The sequence below is a fragment of the Balaenoptera borealis genome, assembly GCF_965194805.1.
Source record: "Balaenoptera borealis genome assembly, chromosome: 5".
Classification (NCBI taxonomy): Eukaryota; Metazoa; Chordata; class Mammalia; order Artiodactyla; family Balaenopteridae; genus Balaenoptera; species Balaenoptera borealis.
In genome coordinates, this window is record NC_138862.1 from 84,481,142 (window position 1) to 84,500,853 (window position 19,712).

General features: G+C 33.9%; 1 protein-coding gene across 9 annotated transcripts in view; it reads right to left on the reverse strand.

Moving 5' to 3' along the window:
• Positions 1-19,712, reverse strand: part of ATP11B (ATPase phospholipid transporting 11B (putative)) — a 141,171-nt gene that overhangs the window by 22,905 nt on the left and 98,554 nt on the right. For 7 of the 9 annotated variants that reach the window (XM_082393906.1, XM_082393907.1, XM_082393904.1 and 4 more), the window contains 3 exons: positions 12,702-12,767; positions 12,057-12,160; positions 10,604-10,769 (listed from right to left, as the gene is read on the reverse strand). In XM_082393906.1, coding sequence (XP_082250032.1) covers positions 10,604-10,769; positions 12,057-12,160; positions 12,702-12,767 — 336 coding nt within the window. Of the gene's footprint in view, positions 1-4,469; positions 4,596-7,828; positions 7,915-10,603; positions 10,770-12,056; positions 12,161-12,701; positions 12,768-19,712 lie in introns of all 9 variants that reach the window. The other 2 variants (XM_082393903.1, XM_082393901.1) reach the window with 2 other exon arrangements.

A 19,712-nucleotide genomic window follows, 5' to 3' on the forward strand; every position in this document is an offset into this window, starting at 1 on the left:
AGACAAGTGCATCTGGTCCGTGAGAGTAAGAGATTAGACAATTTTATGGCAATTTGACAGAATAGTTTTGTAACTGTTGAATCTAATTTAAAAATTGGGGCTTATTTTATATATCTTTTAAATTTCATTTCCTAGTAATTCATTTTTATTGTATTTTACAAAAGTATTGGTCCGTGATGAATTGGAAATGAACAACAACAAAACAAACAAGAAAACAAACTGGTCATTCACAACATTTATCTGGGGAGCACTGAACTAGACCAGAAACTTGAAAGAGCAAGGGGTTTGGTTCTTCTTAGCTTAACAACATGTGCTTTACTACCGCTGGTGCTCGACCAACTGACAGGGATTCACTAAAGATAACACCCATAAGGTCAGCAGCATTTGAGTGTCCACACACATGCAGAACACTGCTTAGGTTTGGATCTGCTTTGCATTCATCACCTTTTACTTTAAAACCTAAGGACAAGTATTAAACTAAGGGCAACTCAACACAGAGAGTAAATATCTTAATATGTCAAAAATATTATAAAGAAATGACTTTTCAGATCACCTTCTGAACTAAGCAAAATATATTTCCTTTTTATTCCCTAAGGAGAAAAAAAAACCCACCTGCTTTGAAAATGCTGGTTAACTGTGTTTCTGTAAAGCTATCTATAGAAAACACTATACTGTTCTCTAGCAAACCTCCAAGCTCCATCACTTTTCCATATATACATCTTTGATCTCATATCACAGCTTCCAGTATAACCGGGGGTGGAGCATTTAGACCTCATTTCATTCAAAGTAAGGAGAGGGAGTCATTACCTTTTTAAACAAGAAGACTATTAATAAATACTAGAAAAGAAAACAAGCAAAGTAACAGGAGTGAGACCCTACCTGGTGGCACTAAACAGTAACTTTTAACTTAACAGAAATTTTGATTTATTGGTAAGACTCACTCTCCACCACATTTACTTCCCAGAAACAACCACATAACTTAGAGCTAAAAGGGCTGCCAAGCAAAACAACTATGGAGATCCAACATGGGTATGTATAGCTAATAAAAATTTTCATCTTTATAGAACTTCCCTTTTGAAATAAATTCTGGCTCACTGCTCTTATTTCCATTATTTTCACATCAATGATGGTAAACATTTAGAAGTTTCTCCTGTTACTTCTACAAAAATCTTCCTTAAATTTTCTAAGTGTTGGAAAACTGTCATACATTTCTAAGTTTTTTAGTCATGCCTATGACATTTTACCCTATCAAATCAAATAAAGTTCTTTAAGTTTAGATAAAAATTATTTAACTATTGACCATATTTGTTCTTTTGCCCTTAAAATTGTTTTATATACTTCATAATCAAAGTGAACACCTTGCTTAGCCTTAAAGGAGATATTTGTAAAGAAGCCTTAAACTATAATTATGGAGGGAAAAAAAGGCTTCTGTTTAAGGAAATGTTTTTCTTTTAAATGTGAGATCAAAAGTCATCAAATATTACCAATTTCCATATTTGGTTAAGAATAATAAAACCCCTAAAACAAGTTAATAGCTTCAAGTTCTTATTCAGAATTGGAAGAGGTACCTGTTTAATGATGGTATTTAAGTAACTGCTTCTCTTACTCAAGGCCTCTTTCTCCAAAACATGCTGTAAGCTCACATTTACTCCCCTGGACTCCCTTCCCTTTCTTTCTCACCAAGTAAAATAAACAATTTTGAAAGCCAATTATAAGTATAAATAAAATACCTCTATACTGACTTTTAGGGATCTCCAGAATGAAGGAGATTCCCATATGTGTTGCCTAAATTTAAGTGTGAAAATAAGCATACAATATGAATTCTATTTATTAGGTAAGCTTATTTTAATAAACTTGGCTTATTCCTTGTTTCAGAAAGACTGAGGCCCCTTTATTTTAATCATGTGATTGCAAAATAACAATATCTGACTAGGAATTTGTAGTTTAGGTGAACAAGAGTATGAGTTATCTGTGAAAAATGATAAAATCTCCAATTTTAATTTAATGGAGAGGGTAAATCAGAATAGCAACAATTAACTAATCAGCACAGCTGATGTTAAGAAATCAGTTTTCTAAGTATCAATCATTCACAGCATATCATTACCGTTTGGTAGAAATAATATCAATACTAATATTTTTCTTCATTTTGACCTCCAGATGAAAAAGCTGTTAAGTCAGCACAGATTTGAAAATAACATTAGTTTTGTAAACTGTCACACTTATCAGATATGCATCTAGGTCCTGCCTTATTATTATTAGTCTTTTAAATGTTCGATTGTATTTGTTTACAAAATTTTACTCATTCAGAAAAGTGTAGCTTTTAGTGGCAAATAACTAAATACAGGCCATCAAGGTTTTCTGTTCCTTTTGTAGTTCACTGCTTTGTTAAGTGAAGCAATAGCTGTACGTATCTTTGTCACACAAGAAGAGGAAGGTGACTTGTAGTTGGTTGAAACTGCTTAAGATGTTTTTTGTTGTTGGTGGTGGCAGATTTCAGGTCTCGGGCTTAAGCGTCCTGGTTCACAATGAGAAAGGTCAGTAGCCGTAGCATCCTGTTGATATATCTATGGTAGCTAGGTGCAAGCTGGAAAGAGGGCATCCAGAGTAGGGCCAGGAATCCAGAGACAAAAATGTGACAGAACAATGAAGGCCTAAGAGGCAGGGTGACGTAGAGGGAGATGACTAGGAGAGTCTAGCCCATGGCAACATTTAGGGCTCAGCTTAATTCTGCCTGATTTGGAAAGGCTGACCAAATTTTGATTAGAGAAACAACTGCCATTTCAAGACAGAAAATATAGGAGAGAGATATTATTTAATACTTACTTTTTTAAAAGTGATTTTCATCTCAAAATATATGCCAAAGACAGAAATATATGAGACGAGAAATACTCAAGATATATTTCATTCAACTAATTAAAATTCAGTGATAAGCAGAAAAAAAACTGCAGATCAGGGTAAACACCTCCAGCAATTTTACTAAAATCATATCCATGGTTTGAGGGCTCTTCTACTTTCTTGTTTATAGGAAGAGAGACCATATGTCACAGGATGATAAAAGAGTTCACTTATCATTCCTTTGTAAAAGTAACCATAACAAGGCCCCTATTATTTAATAGGGGTATTCTAAGAACCCAATTCTCAACTGTTCTATACATTTTAATGAACATATTAAAGTAAAGCAGCACCATATCCATGTCTTTTGAAATATCCACTTGAGCTTGAATCTTTGGGGAACTTTCATCGCAGAGGACATAATTTCACAGTATTAGCACAGTCAGTTCCCAAATGGATTATGTGCTCTGGGAATTAACCAGGACATCATATAAATCCCAGCCAGCTTCCCCTCTTTAATCAATGAGTTCTTCAGCTGAGTTTTCCTTGTAGCCAATGAGCGCATGTTCTAAAAACTAAAAATCTTTCTATATTTATCAAAGCAAAATACAAGATAAATATATTATGAAGGTAATCATATGAAATATCCCAAAACAAAATAAAAATTCAGAATTGTTTTGAATTTCTTTTCAACTAATAATAATAATGACTGGGAGTTGATTAATCTTCAACATTTTCCATTTTGGGCAATTCACTAAAGGAATCTAATTTTAAAAATATGTCTTCCAGAATACACATTTTTTTCAAATTATTGTACCTGTTCCACTGTCTGATTTATAATCTTCAAGTAGCTTTGTTTTAAGGTTTCACCATTTATGAGGGTTATCTCAGATGAGACAACAGCACCTTCTTGACCAGTAATTAGAATGTACAAAGTGGCAAACAGCCCAAGTAAAAATATAATTACTAGTGGTAAGAATTTTTATCTTCCATGGTTACAACCAATTAAAATATTTTGCATATCCCAATTAGGTCTAGAAGTGGTTGTTAGGGTTTAATTCTCAAGAGGGAGTGAATCAAGTCCTCATTAATTCATACTTTTTTATTACAAAGATGTAACTATGAAAGTTTATGAAAAGTAAGAACTGAGAGTTTGGTGAATACCAGTCAACCGAAAATTATTCAGTACCAAGTCTAAGCACTCACTCATTTGACCATTCAACTCAAGAGGTAGACTTAGATAAGTAATTCAGTGTCTAACTATGTTAACATGTATAAAATGACACATAACTACAAGTGGCAAAAGTGATTTGGGAAATAACAGAAATAGCATGACATATTTTCAAAAGAAGTGAAAAGGAATAAATTCTTGAGTATAAGACAATAGGTTAGAATTTGAAGTAAAGTAAGATTTAACACTATAACTCCAAAGGAAGATTAATGAAATATTCAGGTACGGACATATAAAAAATGTAAAGATCATAAAAAAGGAAAACAGGTAAACAAAAACAATATATGAGAAATGGTGAAGGAATTAGTAAAGTAAAAACTGAAATGTCAGGCCAGTTCTCCCATAGCATGCCCCAAGCTTGAGAACTTAGCGGATATGTCCCCAAGAAGGTCCAGCGCAGTACTACCTAGTGCACGTAAGAACTGTCCTGCTGGCTGCAAGCCTCAGCTAGCAGGTGCCTACTGTCCTCCCCTCTGTGCTTGCTTTCAGCAAATTCATATGCTGAGCTGACTGAACCCTTATCTTCTTCCATCTGGAAGGACAGAAAAGCAACAAGTCTCATATTACAGAACAATACTCTCACTGTATATAAGTTTAGAATCAAAATAGCAAGTTGGGGTCCACAATCTGTGAGGCACAAATGAAAGTTCACACAACACCACATTCATTTACTGTCACAAAAGAGAGCAAATAGTAGCTTCTTAAGGAGCATACAACAGAGCATACAAAAAAAAGCCATGATATTCTGGTGCACAAAGTTAAATTAAAACCAGGTTTCCATCAATAAAATTAAATTTCTTCTATTAAACAAATTCCTTGCCACCAAGAGTTAGGGTTCTTATTGCAAAGGTATGTCCCATTTCGCATCTCTGATGCTCCCTCTCAGAAGACTTCTCTACTTTAACTGGAATTCAGCAGAGTGGAAGGGTCAATCATATGGCCTTTCAAATGTTAGACATACGAGTAAGGCGGAGCTTGACTTGATGTAGTAAACAAAATTAATTTAATCCTTAATTTGAAATATATTTTTTAAGTGAGTGTTAACTTAGTTATATAAATTTCTACTCTTTTGCTTTTCCTATTTTTTTTTTTTTTTTGGCTGTGTCTTGTGGGATCTTAGTTCCCCGACCAGGGATTGAACCCAGACCCTCAGCAGTGAAAGGGCGAAGTCCTAACCACTGGCCCCCCAGGGAATTCCCTCTATATTTTAAGTATTAGAAACCTTCTAAGGAGTATGTGCCTACAGCCAAGCTAATTTTAACCTTTCTTAAATTTTAAAAAAATGTCCTCAATAAATAAAAAACAATTTTTTCCCTCATTTCTATGTGTTTTCTCAGTCTTAGGACTAATCAATAATTATTTCTATAAAAAATGCTATAGTAAATTTCTTACATACATAAAAAATACAGTAGTAGAATTCCTTGGTTTCAAGAGTACAATAAAAGTTTATGTAAAGGTAGATTATTATTATAGCTTTGCCTATAACATAAAGGAGTGTAAAATACTCAAAATGAGTTTTCTTTTATTCAAAAGAAAATTATTAATAGTTTTGTGTTAATGGTCCTTAAGAAGTACTAACCTGATTAAAGATTTGAAAGCTCTTAAAGATATTCGATATATGCACAATCTTCCTCTCTGTCACAACAGTAAACAATTAAGCTACCATGGATCACACCCAGTAATACCATTCAACATAGTTCAAAAACAAGATGTATTCAAAATCCACAGCATGCATCAACAGACAGATGTTTGTGGCACTTGTTCTTCATGAAGCTATGAGCAAATGCCCATCCAGTGATCATTTACCACTCATGTAAGCAATTGTTATTTCTGCCTGGCCTTTGGTTGAGCATAGTATTTCTTTCTTTTCGTTTTTCTCTGATGCTGATAGTAAGTAAGCATATAGACCACAGTATGTAAAATAGTCATTTGATAGGTGAAGAACCTAGAGGCTCAGAGAGGTGAACTAATTTGATTAGGATATAGAGGGTGCAGGGCCAAGGGCACGCTGTGCTAGCATTCAGGCCCACCATCTCCCCAACAGGGCTCTTCTCCCTTTGTTACACCACCTGATTGGACAGTGCTTGCAGGAAACACTACCTGACTCATGTACCCTGCTCTCATTGTGTTCCTTCATAGATGAATGTTAAGCTTACTACTTTATTACACTATTAAGAAGAGTGGAATCTCTTTAATTTATGATCTCCGTGTATCATTCTTTTTTAGTCTATCATTGTTCAAAAAATGTTGCTTGATTTGAGCCACCATGATATGAGAAAATATGATTTAATAAAAACATTAAGATTATTCACAATGTAAAAGTTAATCCTCACAAAAGTGCTTGCCGGAGTGTTCTTTTAAATAATGAGCTCTCCTATTGCCTTGGAGTTAAATAATTAGATGTTTGAAAATGTGACAAATACACACTGTTTTCAGAAGGCACATATAGATAAAATGTGATGCACATATTTGGCTCAACCAAAGGTGAAGGCAAATCTTCCAAGTTTGTTTTGATTTTAGTTCTTGTTTTAAACATGAAATTTAGTTGACTACCACTTAAACACCCATTTGTATATTCATCTACAATTATTATACCTTTGTAATTCAAAGTAGAGTATTTCAAAAATCCTGATGCTAATAGGAATAATAAAATCGAAAGGTTTGGTAAAATTTTCGAACAGCTCAAAATTATGAACTCATAGGATTACATAAGAAGTTATTTAAGCAGTGCTTTGTCAAAGTCATTCGTTTGATCAAGTGAACATAGATGGATTAGAAACCTTGAGAATAAAAAAGAATTTTAAAAAAATGTATGACTAAAAATCCAGGGTAAGAAGTTGAAGGGTGCCAAAACAAAACAAAACAAAAAATTCAGTTATATTACTTTTCCTTTTCAAACCAGACTGGAGTTAAAATTAATATATAGCTTTGGTATCTTAATATGAAAAGTTCTAGGATTTAAACTTTCATTCTCTTCCATCAAGATATCTTCGGATTACTGATTATTTTTTGTGGAAACTGACAGAATGGATCTGTCTGTGGAGATAAAGGTATATATATGAGATACAAAATGTATTGTTAAAATCTTACCTATTGTTTAAGCAAAAAAAAAAAGGAAAAAAAAATTAGGACACACTTTTGCATTATTTTAAAATAATTTGTAGTCAATAAACCCACTTGAAATCTAGAGTGATTTTTTTTCAGGGCTGAATTATTTATACCAATAAAATAATTAAAAAGTAAAAAAAAAAAGTATTTGTTCAATTTATAGATGCACTAAACAGCAGCAAGGATATGAAACGTTTCAGCAGCCATTACAGTGTACAAAGACAAATATACACATGTATTTGCAGCATAGATTAAGGCAAGATAAAAATGGGCAATTCTCACTTCCAAGTAACTGAAACTTAAAACTTTAAATTTTATGATGAATTTCTGTAGCTTAAATTACTCAACATGCAGTAGCATTCTTACGTACCAATATGACAAGCAGAAGCATTAGAATTGTGCTAGAAAAGGTAGTTAAGGTATAAAATATATAATAAGGTACAGATCTCTGTCCTGTTATGCTGAATTTTTGTCTCAAAGAAATGGATATATTTTTTAGGTTTTAACATACATATTGATAAAGGTCAAATTAGAGACAGAGCTGTGCTAACAAAAATGCCCCACTCTTAATTCATGCCTCTGCCCATCTTTTGAATATTTTTAAATTGACCTTTAGCATGCAGAAGAGTTAGTGAGGTTCTACTCCTCCTACTCTACCTAAGTTTGCTCAGCTGATTCCTTGCCCTCGACAATGGCTGCAGTGCGATGAACTCGTCACTGAAAGCGACTGTGTTGGAGTACATCTATAAGTGGACAGAAAAGGGATGGGACATACAACAAGTCAGTGAGCTGTATTTATCACCTAAGAGACAGACACAGGACAAGCTTTGTAAAGACATTTGTCCCTACAAGAGTAGGATATATCATACATGGTACACATACATAACTGACGTTTGTAGGGCCATTGGCTTTGCTATCAAAAGAATTTATTCTTAATACCACATTGTTATTCTGCAGAAAAACAAAGCTCAAAATAAATGCTGACAACTCTTCTTTTGATATGATTTTTCTTGCTACTTTTGGTAAGCAATGAAGTAAGTAGCTGACAACTTTCTCAACATTTGAAATTAGAGGTGAAAGTACAAGGCTGAAATAATAAAGATTACTGACTACAGCGAAAGAATAATGTCACACACGGGATATGAATGACCATATACTGTCTCAACAAAAACAAAAAAAATCCCCAGTAGGCTAGAAAATCCCTGAGTGGAAGTAGAGATTTCCTCTTTAGATTATTTTTATTTCCATGTTTATTTTTTATTGACGTATAGTTGATTTACAATGTTGGGCCAATCTCTGCTGTACAGCAAAGTGACTCAATTTTAAAAATATATATCACATTCTTTTCCTCTTTAGATTAGATTACAGTTGAACATCCAGTCAAATCATTTAAAAGGAATTTAGTAGAGTAGAAAGGGAGATTATACTGGCTTTCATACATAGAAAAATGATTGATTTTTTAAATCAACTCCATTTTTAATCAATTTAACCTATGGTAAAAGAACTAAAATATATATAAAGTACGTTTAACTTTTTCTTGTCTAAGGGTCCGCCTTAAGGTATCAAATATTTCCTGTGTAATCCTTTAAAAAGAGGTCTATAAAAATGGTAATAAGGACTAATATTATCACCTTTTATTATCATTAAGAAATCTCTATGAAAAGACATAATGCTCTGCCTAAAGAAAATTTCTAAGGATAAATGTAAATAAATCATTATTTACTTTTATAAAGAAGTAAGTTTTTAAGTGATGTCATTAATATAGTTTGGTGAAATATAACTTTATATAGCCAAGAGGGCAAGACAAATATGTTCTCCATAAAGATCTAAAAAAAGTATAATAGACAATGTATTAAAAGTAGTATTCTATTATCATGAATATCTCTGAAGATTAGAAAAAAGATAGGCAAACCTTTCTGATATATATTTAAGTAATATATTGCATGGTGGAAAAGTCTGCCCATACTGATATAAATATATGCATAGGCAGACACAGTAACCAGATTATGCAAATTTTTTCAGCCCTAGCTGAAGATCAGTATCAGAGCAACATCCTCATCATTCTTTTAATTATGTTCTTACTGAGGACTTACTACATACAGACCCAGGGTTAGGCACTTTATATTAATGATCTCTAACCATCAAGTAAGGTAGTTATTATTCTGATTCTACAGAGGAAGAAACTGAGGCTTAGAGAAGTGACTTGATTAAGGACATACATTTTATAAGTGGTTAAAACAGTATCTGAATTAAGTTTGTCAGGCTTCAGAGGCCTATGCTGCTTCAGTGGTGTTAAAATGTATATTGGCTAGGACTGACTGACCAAAGCAAATAAGTGCTAAAGAAATGTTAATATGAGCAACTGAAATTAAAACCAATACACTGTTTAAGAAGCCTAACTCAAATCACTAAATACTTAAGAAGCACTTATTCTATTTGTAGCATGAACACACAACTAAATTTCCAAAATTTGCTTGGCATATAGCAAACATGCAAAAAACAAAAACAAAAACAAAACCCCCCACAAAACCCTCAACCTAGGCAGAACTAAATGATTAATAAACACTGTGTTTACAAGGGCATAAAAGTTGATTAGAATGTACTCTTGAGGACATATGTTCAATGTCATGATACGGTTAATAGGACAAACCAATATTTCTAGCTTATGTACAAGTCAAATACACAAAAAAAGTCAAATATACTAAATAGCTATCATTTCTTGAGGATATACTCTGTGTTTGAACATTATTTCATTTAATCCTTATTACAAATGTACTGAAATAGACATTTCTGTCATAATTTTACCCATGAAGAAACGGAGACTTAAAGTTACAGGAGCTACTCAGTGGTAGAATGTGGGTTTTGAACCCACAACTATCAGGCCCTAAAGACCATATTCTTAAACACTATGTAACATACTGTTAATATCTGCTGTAGTTTAATATTATTAGTAAGTGTTTAGTGAGAGAATATATTTTATAAAAATCCATTCTGTAGAAGTTACTTAGGTTAAAGAACTTATTTCATACTTTTGTTGAAAACAATATGACCTGAAGAAGTACTACTGAAATTCTAATGGTTCTAAAGAAATGGATATATATCCCAATTATATATATTTGATAGAAGGCTGTGATAATACTATTTAAGACATATTTATACTATTATTTGGACATAACTTGATAGTTTTATACTTAAAATCTAGTTCTATTAATAATACAATGTAATTTTTAAAAATTATAATTTTTCAGGAGTCTTTTTAAAGTTCATAGCAACAATAACAACTTTAAAAATATCACATTTAACAATATTTATATTGCAAAATACTTGATACAGGAATAGATAATTTCCTATTTTCTAATGTAAGCAAATTATAATGACAGCTATTCATCAAGGCTCCTAATTAAAAAGGTATTGTATATAAAAAGTGGTTACCTGTGCCTTTTCAATATTTGTAGGATGAAACTGTCGGTCAAACACTTTCTTCACAATATCAAGAAATAGGCATGTAACAACCATGAGAATTATGGCAAACCAAGCAGAACCACTTGACAGGAGCTGAATAAATACAAAGTACATATTCTGGGAGCTCAAAAATGGCCTGCAAAGAAAGAAAGTGGGATTAATAAAAGAAGAAACCGACAAGACAGATTCTTAAATCAAGACATTAAGTAAACCCACTATACATGAAGGTTACAATTTTAAGAATACTCCAGGAAAATGTTCAAAATGTGGAATCAGTGTAATTTAATTAATCAACTAACTAATAAAACATGGTAGATTTTAATTGTTAAAAATAAAATCCAATTTAATTCATTTGAATGACAACCATAGTTTTTATAATTAGGAAAGTGGCAAGTAATTGACTTATCCTATCTTAGTGTTAGGATAATTCAAAAGAATTATGTAGTGAATAATACAGACTTAAGAGATCAAAAAAGCAAGAAAAAGTATGTAATAAAATATTTTCTACTAAGCAACTACAAGCTTGATTACCCAAATTTTAGGTTGAAAAGCTCTACTTAGAGGATCTTCTCTACACATGTATTTTAAAATAAATGTACTCACAAATATTAGTTCTACATAGTAGTAGGTATTGTCAAGATACTCTTTTTGGGTTTGTGTATATATCACTTCAAAAGAATGAGGGGAAATACAGGAAGAAATGCAGAAATAAAGAGGATTAAAAACAAACAAATGATATTCAGTAGAGTATCTTTTTATAATCCTAAATGAAAGTTAATGTTTAGCCAATACAAGTTTTTTCCCTGCCTTTTGTAATATTTTGCCTGATACAGGGATCACAGGCACAGTAGGCAATGTAATATACATTCTCCAATTGAGAGACTTCAGCTGTCCATCACTTACCAAAGAATCTTAGGAAAAGCATTAATTTTTAATCTATCAGAATAGCTGAATATCTGATTTTACCTATGAATATGCAGCACACTACTTTTGAGAGAGAAGTTAACTCATTCATGAAAATTTAATGATTCTACGTGACTTTTTAAATTATATACATTAACAATAATTTAGAGGTAATATGATTAGTGTAAAGAACATTAATTTTCAAGTAAATCTTAGCTTTGCTACTTTTAACTGTTGTGATCTTGGAGCTCAGTTTCCAAATAGAAAAAAACGGGGTAACAAGATTATTGTGATGAATCAATGTAATATCTTAGGTAAAACACTAGAATATAGTAGGTATTCAGTAATTGTTAGTTTCTTTTTTCTTCCATATCAGTAAGATCAACTGAAAAAACTAAATTTCTTATCAGGATAGGGTCTCAAAACTATTCTGAGTCGAATTTGTTCATAATAAAATCTATCATAATAACTATTTATTAGAGTTGAATTAATATAATTAAAATAAAATATAGTCACTCACCAGAGAATCCCTCCATAAAACAAAGAAAATACAAAATAGAATAAAATAGATCCCCAGGTAACAAGATGATTGATCCAGGTCCAAAAATGAGTTTCCAAAGCCATCTAAAAAAATAAATTAAAAAACCCTTAATATAAATTAATAAATCTTTAACTTCTCAGCTAAAACTTAAGAATAAAATGTATTAATTATAAGTGACTAAGGTTGCTATGGCAAAGTCCCTCAGAAGATAAATATTAATGAAAAGATCCTAGTATGAAATTCAACAATTTCAAGTTTATAGTATTTTTCTTCTGTGAGGAAGCAGTATTAAAATTTCATGAGTACTTTATTCAGAACTCCATGGCCTAAACCAGCTTGTGTTGTCTTGTGTTACATAGAGAGAAGCAGAATTTCGGAGATGAGTATTGAGGGGTTAACCTTTATCTGACCATAAAAATCAGCTGAGGCTTTCCAAAATAATGAATTTAAAAAATGGATTCATAATGAATCTTTTGACAAAAATTAAAATGAATTATTAAACTAGGCATCCATGAAATTATTCATGACTAAAAAAGGAAAATCTATCAATAAAGAAATGAGGAAAATTAACTAAGAATTATGCAGACACAAAATGTATCCATGCTTCTAATTTCTGTACCATACCTTTACTGTGACTGTAATAAGCATGACTGTGAAGACCAAGGTACCAAATGTCCAATTTCCAAACATCTAAAACAGAACAAATAAACCAGTATTGCATTATGGGTTAAAATGATGCTAAATCAGAAGTGATGCAAACTAGTGTACATTCTTTACTAAAAATCATTTGCATCATTTAAGCCAGTTACATTTGAAATCTGTGACTAGTTAAGTTAAAGGAGAATGAGAAGAAACACCATAAAGCATTATCATGTTTATTATTATGTAAAATGATTCTTTGGATAACATTATCAGACTGGAAACTCAAAGATGGGTTTGGAATTATGTGGCACAGTTTTTAGTGACAATGATATAGCTGTTAGTGACTGCTTTACTCCTATCACAAAGTAAAAATGATAATAAACCCTGTTCAATCACAATTATTTTCTGAAACCATTCCAACCAGAAGTCACAGCAGATCACCTGCCACTGTATTTCTGGACACACCATAGAAAGAGCAGGTAAAAAGAATTTTATACACAAAACCAACACCTGAAAGGAAAGATAATGGCCAGTGGACCTATTCAAGGGATTTCACGTAAAAATGCAGTTAATGCCAGTTAGATAGTATTGCCCTGGGCTTTATAGCCAAAACTTACTAAGGCCTATTAAAAATGCAGAATCCCCAAAGAATGTCAGGATTTAATTTCCACAAATAAGAGTACAACCAGAACTTTACGTTAATTTAGTTTACAAAGTAGTCATAATCTTTACCACTGGTTTAAAAAAGTTATTTAAAAGATTGGTTGTTTAAAAAAAAAAAAAAGATGGGCTTTCCTGGTGGTGCAGTGGTTGAGAATCTGCCTGCCAATGCAGGGGACACGGGTTCGGGCCCTGGTCTGGGAGGATCCCACATGCCGCGGAGCAGCTGGGCCTGTGAGCCACAACTACTGAGCCTGCGCGTCTGGAGCCTGTGCTCCACAACAGGAGAGGCCACGATAGTGAGAGGCCCGCGCCCCACGATGAAGAGTGGCCCCCGCTTGCCACAACGAGAGAAAGCCCTCGCACAGAAACGAAGACCCAACACAGCCAAAAATTAAAAAAATAAATTAATTAATTAAAAAAAAAAACAAAAACAAAAAATACAGGTTCTGATGGCAGTAAAACTCATCTAAGTAATTAAAGATAAACCACAACCTCAGTGCTTATAAAATTATTGTTTACTTTAAAATACTTAGTATATTGCCTGGTATAAATAAAATACTCAACAAAAATTTTTAAAATTTGTATGGAAACACAAAAGACCCTGAATAGCCAAACAATCTCGAGAAAGGATAATGGAGCTGGAGGAATCACACTCCCTAACTCCAGACTACGCTATAAAGCTAATGTAATCAAAACAGTATGGTACCGGCACAAAAACAGACATATAGATCAATGCAACAGGATAGAAAGCCCAGAAATAAACCCATGCACCTATTGTCAATTAATCTATGACAAAGGAGGCAATAATATACAATGGAGAAAAGACAGTCTCTTCAATAAGTGGTGCTGGGAAAATTGGACAGCTACACATAAAAGAATAAAATTAGAACATTCTCTAACACCATATACAAAAATAAACTCAAAATGGATTAAAGACCTAAATGTAAAACTTCTAGAGGAAAACACAGGCAGATCACTCTTTGACATAAAATGCAGGAATATTTTTTTGGATCTGTCTCCTAGAGCAATGGAAATAAAAACAAAAATAAACATATGGGACCTAACTAAGCTTAAAAGCTTTTGCACAGCAAAGGAAACTATCCACAAAATGACAAGACAACTTATGGACTGGGAAAAAGTATTTGCAAATGATGCTACTGACATGGTATTAATTTCCAAAGTACACAAACAGTTCATGCAGCTTAATTATCAAAAAGACAAACAACCCAATCAAAAAATGGGCAGAAGACATAAACAGACATTTCTCTAAAGAAAACATACAGATGGCCAACAGGCATATGAAAAGATGCTCAATATAACTAATTATAGGAGAAATGCAAATCGAAACTACAATGAGGTATCCCCTCACACTGGTGAGAATGGCCATTATTAAAAAGTCTACAAATAGTAAATGCTGGAGAGGGTGTGGTGAAAAAGGAACCCTCCTACACTGTTGGTGGGAATGTAAATTAGTGCAGCCATTTAGGAGAACAGTATGGAGGTTCCTTAAAAGCTAAAAAGAGTTGCCATATGATCCTGCAATCCCAATCCTGGGCATATATCCGGAGAAAACTCTAATTTGAAAAGATACACAGACCCCAGTGTCCACAGCAGCACTATTTACAATAACCAAGACATGGAAGCAGCCTAAATGTCCATTGACAGGTGAATGGACAAAGAAGATGTGGTACATATACACAATGGAATATCAGTCAGCCATAAAAATGAATGAAATCATGCCATTTGCAGCAACATGGATGGACCCAGAGTTTATCATATTAAGTGAAGTAAGTCAGAGAAAGACAAATAAAATATGATATTGCTTAAATGTGGAATCTAAAAAGTGATACAAATGAACTTATTTACAAAAGAGAAATAGATTCACAGAGATAGAAAACAAACTTATGGTTACCAAAGGGGATAGCAGGGGGTGGTGGTGGGTGGGAGAAGATAAATTAGAAGTTTGGGATTAAAATATACACACTACTAAATATAAAATAGGTAAACAACAAAGACCTAATAGCACAGGGAACTATACTCACTATCTTGTAATAACGTATAATGGAAGAGAATCTGAAAAAGAATATTTATATATATATATAACTGAATCACTATGCTGTATACTTGAAACTAACAACACTGTAAATTCACTACACTTCAGTTAAAAAAATAAATAGCTTAAAAGGCAAAAAAAAAAAAAAAGAATCAATAAATAATGGTTATTATAATCAACAATGAAACATTAATATTCCTTCATTTGGGGGTATTTTGGGGAGTGTGTCATGAGGAAAATAATGGAAAAGTCATATTGACTTTTCCTGCTTTTATCATCTCTAGAAATGACCTGGAAATACTGAAAAATCATTGGATCTCACTTAACTCAGCTGTTAAGAGAGCCAGCTCCTCTTTCAGGGATATGGAGATAGGTAATTGATGCAGTCAGGGAACCTGGGCCTGGAAGTGGTAACAACCACACATGTCTATCCTTCAGTATATGGTTTTACTGGGCCCGGACTGGGGCTAGTTACATGGTATCTTCCTTAGAAGCAGAGGACGATTTAGGGCTCCTTCTAGCATTCAAGGCCCTAGAGGGAGCTGTAGAAAACACATTCACATTCTCTCTGTTTTTTGGATAAAATTAGCACAAGTTATGTATTTCAATTGCATCAATCAGTTAAGACTCTTTCCACTCTGATTTCCCCTTGAATTAGTTTAGGTGGTGATGAAGTGAGTGACAGAGGGAATTTTGGGGATCTGGCAAAAGAGAAGTTGAGTTGGGCTTATTACATTGGCTTGGGTTAAGTGGGACCTATTTATGTCACTCATAATCACTTTCACATATACTTGTGTTTGTACTTACAGTTCTTTCCCTTAAAGAGGGCCTACCAAAACGAGTAAGGCTTAGATTACTCTACTAAACCTGGATCTGCCCCTGCTCAGAAGAGACAGATGCTCAAAACACTTTCTAACACAATTTGTTTTTTTTGAATCACTTCCTCTAACTTAATTTGTTATCTAATTAAATAAAGCCAACCGTGTATTCCAAACTAAAAAGGATCATTCATTATTCATTTGTACACTCAAGAAATAGTAATTGAGCATCTATTCTATGCCAAGTACCATTCCAGGCCTTGGGGAATAAAGCAGCAATAAGGTAAAGTTCCTGACCTCAAGGAGCTAGTGGAGGAGGCAAAAAAATAAACAAACCTAAAAATACATACTTTCAGGTAGAGAGCCCGTGCTCTGCAACAAGAGAAGCCACCACAGAGAAGCCCGCACACTGTAACAAAGAGTAGACCCCGCTCGCTGCAACTAGAGAAAGCCCGTGCGCAGCAACAAAGACCTGACGCAGCCAAAAATAAACAAACAAACAAACAAATAAAAGAAAATAAATGTAGAGTAAGGGGTCGGGAAGTGATGGAAGGTGAGGGAGATGGGATTTTACTGGAGTCAGCTAGAAAGGCCTACTCAAGCCAGTGACATTTCAGGAGATCTGAATGAATAAGGGAGTCAGTCAAATGACCACGTGAGAGAAAAGCATCCAGGCAGAGAAACAGCAAGTGCAGAAGTCCTAACTCAGGAACTAACTGGTCTGAAAGAGCAAGAAAATCAGTGTGGCTGGAGTAGAGTGAATAAAAGGGAGGGTGGAAGGAAATACAGTCCAAGATCTTTTCATTTTTAAAAGATCACTTGGGCTACTGTGTGGAGAACAGATAGTAGGAAGGGGAAGAACAGAAGCAGGAGCAGGAAGAAGGCAGTTACTATGGTCTCCGAAAGAGATGGTGATGATCTGACTGGTGTGGAGGAGGAGAGAAGCAGAAACATCCAGGATATGTGTGACATCAGAACCAATGCGATTTCATATGGGTTGTGAGAGAAGAAGTGAAATGAAGGATGATTCCTAGATTTCTGCCTGAGCAGATGGGTAAAAGGTAGTTCCATTTGTTAATAAATATAAGAAGAATTGGAAGGGAAACGGGTTTGCAGAAGACATAAAAAAATTCTGTTTAGCAATATTAACTTTGGGATTCTTATGAGACTTACAGGCAGAGAAGGTAGTTAGTTATTTGAATCTGATAAGCAACTGGCAGAGATGTAAAATTGGGAGTTCAGCATATAAGCAGTGTTTCAACCATGAGAAGGATGAATTCACCCTGTGTACAGATAAAGAAAAGATGGCACAGCACTGAGTCCTAGGCCACTGCTCCACGTAGAACAGTTCGAACAGTGGTTCTCAAGTTGGGGGCATTTTGCCTCCCGGTGGACAGTTGGCTGGATCTGAAGACATTTTTGGTTGTCATAACTGGGGGGGGGGCGGGTTAGGGGTGCATGCCTGTGTGCTACTGGTATCTAGTGGGTAGGCATGCTGCTAAACATCCTACAATTCATAGGGTGAACCTCCACAGCAAAAAGCTATCTGGCTCAAAATGCCATTGGTGCAGAGGTTGAGAAGCCCTGATTCTGAGGGTAGGGGGTGAAGACTGAAAAGGAACAGTTGGTAAGGAAGCCAAAGTAACTTACAGAGGCTGAGAGAAGATAATGTGGCAGGCAGGAAGGCTTCAAAAATTGTACCCAATGGTTGAGTTCAAAAGGGCTGAGGCACGCTCTTAGATTTAGCAATGAAGTGGTGGCTGGTGACCATAAAGAACATGGTTTTGATGGGAGTGCTGGGGGTGAAAGCCCCACAAGAGAACATTCAAGGGAGAAGAGGAGGCCAGAAAGTAGAAACAGTAAAAAATATAACTTCTCCAAATTTTGTAACAGGTCTAACTTAACTACACATTGATCTATAAAAGAATTATCTTCTAATCAGTTGTTCAGTTCTCCAGTACAAACTATCTCTTTATTATTGGTTTTAAACATTGACCAATTGTTGGGTGATACCATAAGAAGCAAGGTATATTTTTCTGTTCTCTGTATATGATGTAATTTTCTATTAATTACTTGGAATATTATTAGTGCTTTAAATATTTGTCTCATGAATAAATGAACACACAGGGAAATTCTGTAATGAACTAGATAATCAAAGATATTTTAGTCATACAAGCTTTAATTAAAAGAAATCTGTATCTACTGACAGGAATTAAATTGCATATGTGTTCTTGAATGACCTGATTGGTAATTATGGTGGTTAAATCATTTGAATGAAAGTAAAGGATACTGAATTCTCGGTGGAGTACGAATATAAAATAGTATATTTCTATCTTAACACAGAGCTCTTATCACTTGATGGCTAGGTTTCAACAGCTGATGACATGTATAGTGTGAAAGAGAAACTAATTAAAGATAGGAAGTAAGGGGAGAAATCACCAACATTAAAAAAAATAGTAGTAAAACTACAAAAAGGTTTATTTTTCTCTTTCTCTCAAAATTACAACCTGAAATTTCAACTCCTCCATTCTGTGTTGCTGATTGTTTCCCCCCAACTAATCTGGCAAACAGTCCAGACCTAGAAGGCTTGAATAAGAGGTGAAGAATTACTTTTTCATCCTTACTCTTTCCTTTGTCATTTGATTTTTAATGTGGTGGAACAGTGAATATATAGTTTAGAACGGGGCCGAGGGTCTGACGATTCCAGCTTCTCTACTGGAGAAGTCTAACTGGAATTAGAATACTCTAATAGTTTTTCCCTTTTTCTCCGATCCCACATTTTTTTGAATTTCAATTACTTTAGTTTTCCAAACTGGGTATAATTCCATAAAGAGAGAAAAAAAGAAATTAATGGTTGACATTTTTCTTTGAGTTTCTGTATACTTCAGTAAAACAAAACCAAAACAAATTTTAAAAACCCTTATTTGGGCGGGATCTCATTTTAAACAGTAGTTATCTAGATTGTAATTTTCATATCAGACCACTGAGAATGAGTGGAATAGGTATTAGTGTTTAAGTTCCTGAGTTAACAAAGGATTCTTTTTTTCTTTATTCTCTTTTTCTTCTGAAGCCTTCGGTTGAAACCACTAGACAAGCAGAATGTCATGGAATGTTGGGATGGGAACTCAGCTACCTCTGAAACTATTCTCCCAATATTTTTCTCCCTACATCATCTTAGTTTTCCACTCTTACCACATGACTAAAATTCCCTCTGTTCTGTTTCCTTCACTATAAATTTTTTTTTAATTCTTCTAATATACACTTACCCAAGCCACGATGCCTTTGCCATTGCATTCTATGGAAGTTTGCTTTAACTGGAGGTGAACTCCTGTAATCTAAATTGTTCCTCTCATACTTTCCATATCTATAATCTTAAGTAACATCTTCCCTTGTCTATAACTTTAAATAGATTCTTCCCTGAGAAAGTTTCTTTGTGAGATCACAGAAAGGCAACATAAG